Source organism: Sitophilus oryzae, unplaced genomic scaffold, assembly GCF_002938485.1.
Source record: "Sitophilus oryzae breed Bouriz unplaced genomic scaffold, Soryzae_2.0 scaffold_1661_pilon_pilon, whole genome shotgun sequence".
Classification (NCBI taxonomy): Eukaryota; Metazoa; Arthropoda; class Insecta; order Coleoptera; family Curculionidae; genus Sitophilus; species Sitophilus oryzae.
The window spans coordinates 1,881-5,113 of record NW_022146349.1 but is presented as its reverse complement, the minus strand read 5'-3'; the positions used below and the strand labels follow the sequence as shown (position 1 = coordinate 5,113).

Sequence of the window (3,233 nt, the reverse complement as noted above, 5' to 3'; positions counted from 1 at the left end):
TCCACATTTTTACTTTCAATAATCCACAGATATTAGAGACAGTCTAGCCTGTAGGAAACTTTTTCCTGAACCATAAAATCGATCTTAAAATCATGATTCTAAAACTTTACAATTTAGACTTTCAGCTTTGAGATGTCGATTTAATTCCCATAGATTATCTCTAATATCCGGATATATCAATTGTCAAACTTTCCAACTAATTTTAAATTAAGGTACAAAGCTAGGACTAAGATCAGAGACTTAGGATGGACTAGGATCGCGACGGATCATCTTATAATGAAACTGGCTTAAAGAACGTGGAGGGTTCTCACAGGATTTGGATTTGCTGTCTCTCCTTATGCACTTGCTTAATAAACTGCGAACTTTCAAACTGGCTGACGTTCGACTTCCTGTAACAAATAAAAATGTCAAGAATTAAGTAAGGAATAAATATAATATGTATATCAAATATGGTTTAGATGTTAACAAATTTACTGTAAATGGAAATACCAATTTTTCGATAAATCATTTTTATTGCAAAAGTTGAGGATTTTAACCATTCCAGTATCTATACGTTGATTGATTTTTTCTTAAAATGTCAATAATAAAAAAGTTTTTCCTCTTGTAAAGACAATCCGGGGATATACTGTATACAGGGTGTCCTGTTATTCCATGGACATTTTTATGAATGAACATTCCTTTTTATGAAGCTTATTGTCAAATAAAATTTGTGATGCTAACATAATATTCCATATTTTCTCAATAGAGCATAATAGAATTTGTGCGCCTCCATAACTTGATTCGACAAAAAACATTTTTTGGAAGTCAGCTTCGGAAAAACATATTTTTTGCTCAAAAAGTATGCGCAGTGGCGTTTTTTTTGTATGAGACAAAAAATATAGTAAATACTAGAAGGACCATTTTACAAAAAAAAAATCGGTCGTCAGTTGAGTTGGAAAATGTTTATACCAAAATGTATGTAGGGGTGGGGGTAGTTTTCACCCTTCCCGTACTTTTTTGATTTTTGTGAAAGTCAAATGTTAAAACACTTAGCAAAACATAGGCACCCAAAATTTCATTCATAACGGAATAACGGTTCTTAAAATATCTGAATAAACCTGATTATTTTTTTAACGTTTGATGCCCGCTAACGGACAAACGAAGCACTTTTGTATAGAGGTAAATTGTAGTAGTTCTATGTCCACTGAATATTGCGACACCCTGTATATCACTGCTAAAATGTTCGCGATTATACCGTGTGCGTCTCAAAAGTGGCTCACCCCCTATAACTTTTTTATTTTTTCAGATAAAAAACGAGATTTGGTATGTTAGTATATGACATAAATTAGGATTGATCGACGTATTCAATTGTTTTTGGTCACTTCCTGTTTCACCGGAAATCATTACAACTTTTGATTTTTAAATGGCACCCTCGGTATTTTTCTACTTTATTCGATAGAAAATGACATTCATGAATAGAATGACATATCATATGTCAACTTTTGACATTCTCGCTTAATAAAAAATCGTATTTTAAAATCCAATCTAGAGTGCCACTGTGAGTGAGGCTGTGTTAAAAACACTAATTCTTAATCAAGAACCCTTGGAAAAATAGATTTGGTTGTCTAATGTTTTTAGTATCTTATCCTAGCCAGTTAGAAAATAATCAAATTGCATTTTTAAGCATATCTCAATTTTTTCAAATGGAACGAGGGTGGCTCATTAGCATATTTGGAAAAAGCATTTTTTACGAATAATTTGATACCACACACTTGGTATTTCGAGTAAAATTTTCGTTACGAACCGCAAGTTATAATTTCAGATAAACCATATGCGAAAATGTCAAAAGTTGACATATGATATGTCATCCTATTCCATTATTTCATTTTCTATCGAATAAAGTAAAAAAATACCGAGGGTGTCATTGAAAAATCAAAAGTTATAGTCATTTCCGGTGAAACAGGAAGTGATCGAAAACAATTGAATACGTCAAACAATCCTAATTTATGTCATATACTAACATACCATATCTCGTTTTTTTTAACCGAGAAACTATCGTCCCATTGCTGCCAAAAGTCACTAACTTACTTTTTATTACTTCCGAGAAAAATGCGTCTAAAGAAGAATTGCATTGCATAAAGATGTTATAGTTAGTAGCTATTCGGTATTAAAATAAAACATAAATAGCCAGAAATCGTAGTTAATGACTTTTGCAATCGATTCTCCGATTCAAAACATAGTTAGTGATTTTTGGCAGCAATAGGACGGTATAAAAGTTATAGGGGTGAGCCACTTTAGAGACGCACTCGGTATATCCATGGTAACTATTTTTAGGACAGGTAATTTTTCGACTTTTTACCATTCATATCGGTACAATAAATAATTTATTTCGCGCAAATCTTGAAATTTTCCCAATTTTATATCCATATTTACTATCAATATGATATAATTGAAAATATCATAAATAATAGCCTTAATAAATAAATAGCTTAATAATAGATATATCGATAGTTATCGATAATTATATCGACATATCGATAACTAAAATATATCTATAGATGAATTGCGATAACTTATCGATATATTAAATCCATTATCGTCCATTTCTAATAATAACAAAAAAAAATCTTACCTCTGTATTTTTTGGGTGAATTTTGAGCGCTGCCGCTAGTAGGCGTGGCCGTTCCGGAAGCCGGCGACTTGTTCCTGTTTAGGTTCTTCTTGGACGAACTGCGCTTTCTGAACAGGTCGCGCGATCTCTCGGGATTCTCGAGCTTCAGCCGGATCTGCGTCAAAATACCGACCAGCAGCTCGTCCACGTTGTGGTTGATGCCCACAGATGTCTCTATGTACTTGCAGTCAAAGGCCGTTGCCATGGATTTTCCTTCTGGTAAAAAATACATAAATTAGGTATTTTAAAAGGTTCACCCAGAAACTCGCAATTAGTGGTTTCAATTAGCGTAGAACTTTGTTCCTCTAATGTCAATGTAAGGATTCAGAACGTCAAAATTGGTAGCAGGAATTTTCAATGAGTGGAAAATGTTAACAAATTTTTAACTTGTGAAAATTAAAGCTTCATTCAGAACCTCCCAATTAGCGGAATCAATTAGTGGTTTCAATTACGCTTTACACTTTTTAGTTTACGATCATTCACAATATCTAAAAAGCACAATTAAAATGAATAAAATATCCTAGCAACAGCTTGCGGTAGGTTGTTGTATCCATAGAGAAAGCATAATATTTAGCTTATAAAA

General features: G+C 32.8%; 1 protein-coding gene across 1 annotated transcript; it reads right to left on the bottom strand.

The window, feature by feature from the left end:
- Positions 1–240: 240 nt before the first annotated feature.
- LOC115880938 (GTP-binding protein REM 1-like) lies at positions 241–2,892 on the bottom strand. Its single transcript, XM_030898271.1, has 2 exons — positions 2,612–2,892; positions 241–389 (listed from the first exon to the last, which is right to left on the bottom strand). Exons 1-2 carry the CDS (start codon positions 2,880–2,882, stop codon positions 241–243), a joined length of 420 nt encoding a protein of 139 aa, XP_030754131.1. The 5' UTR covers positions 2,883–2,892.
- Positions 2,893–3,233: the final 341 nt, after the last annotated feature.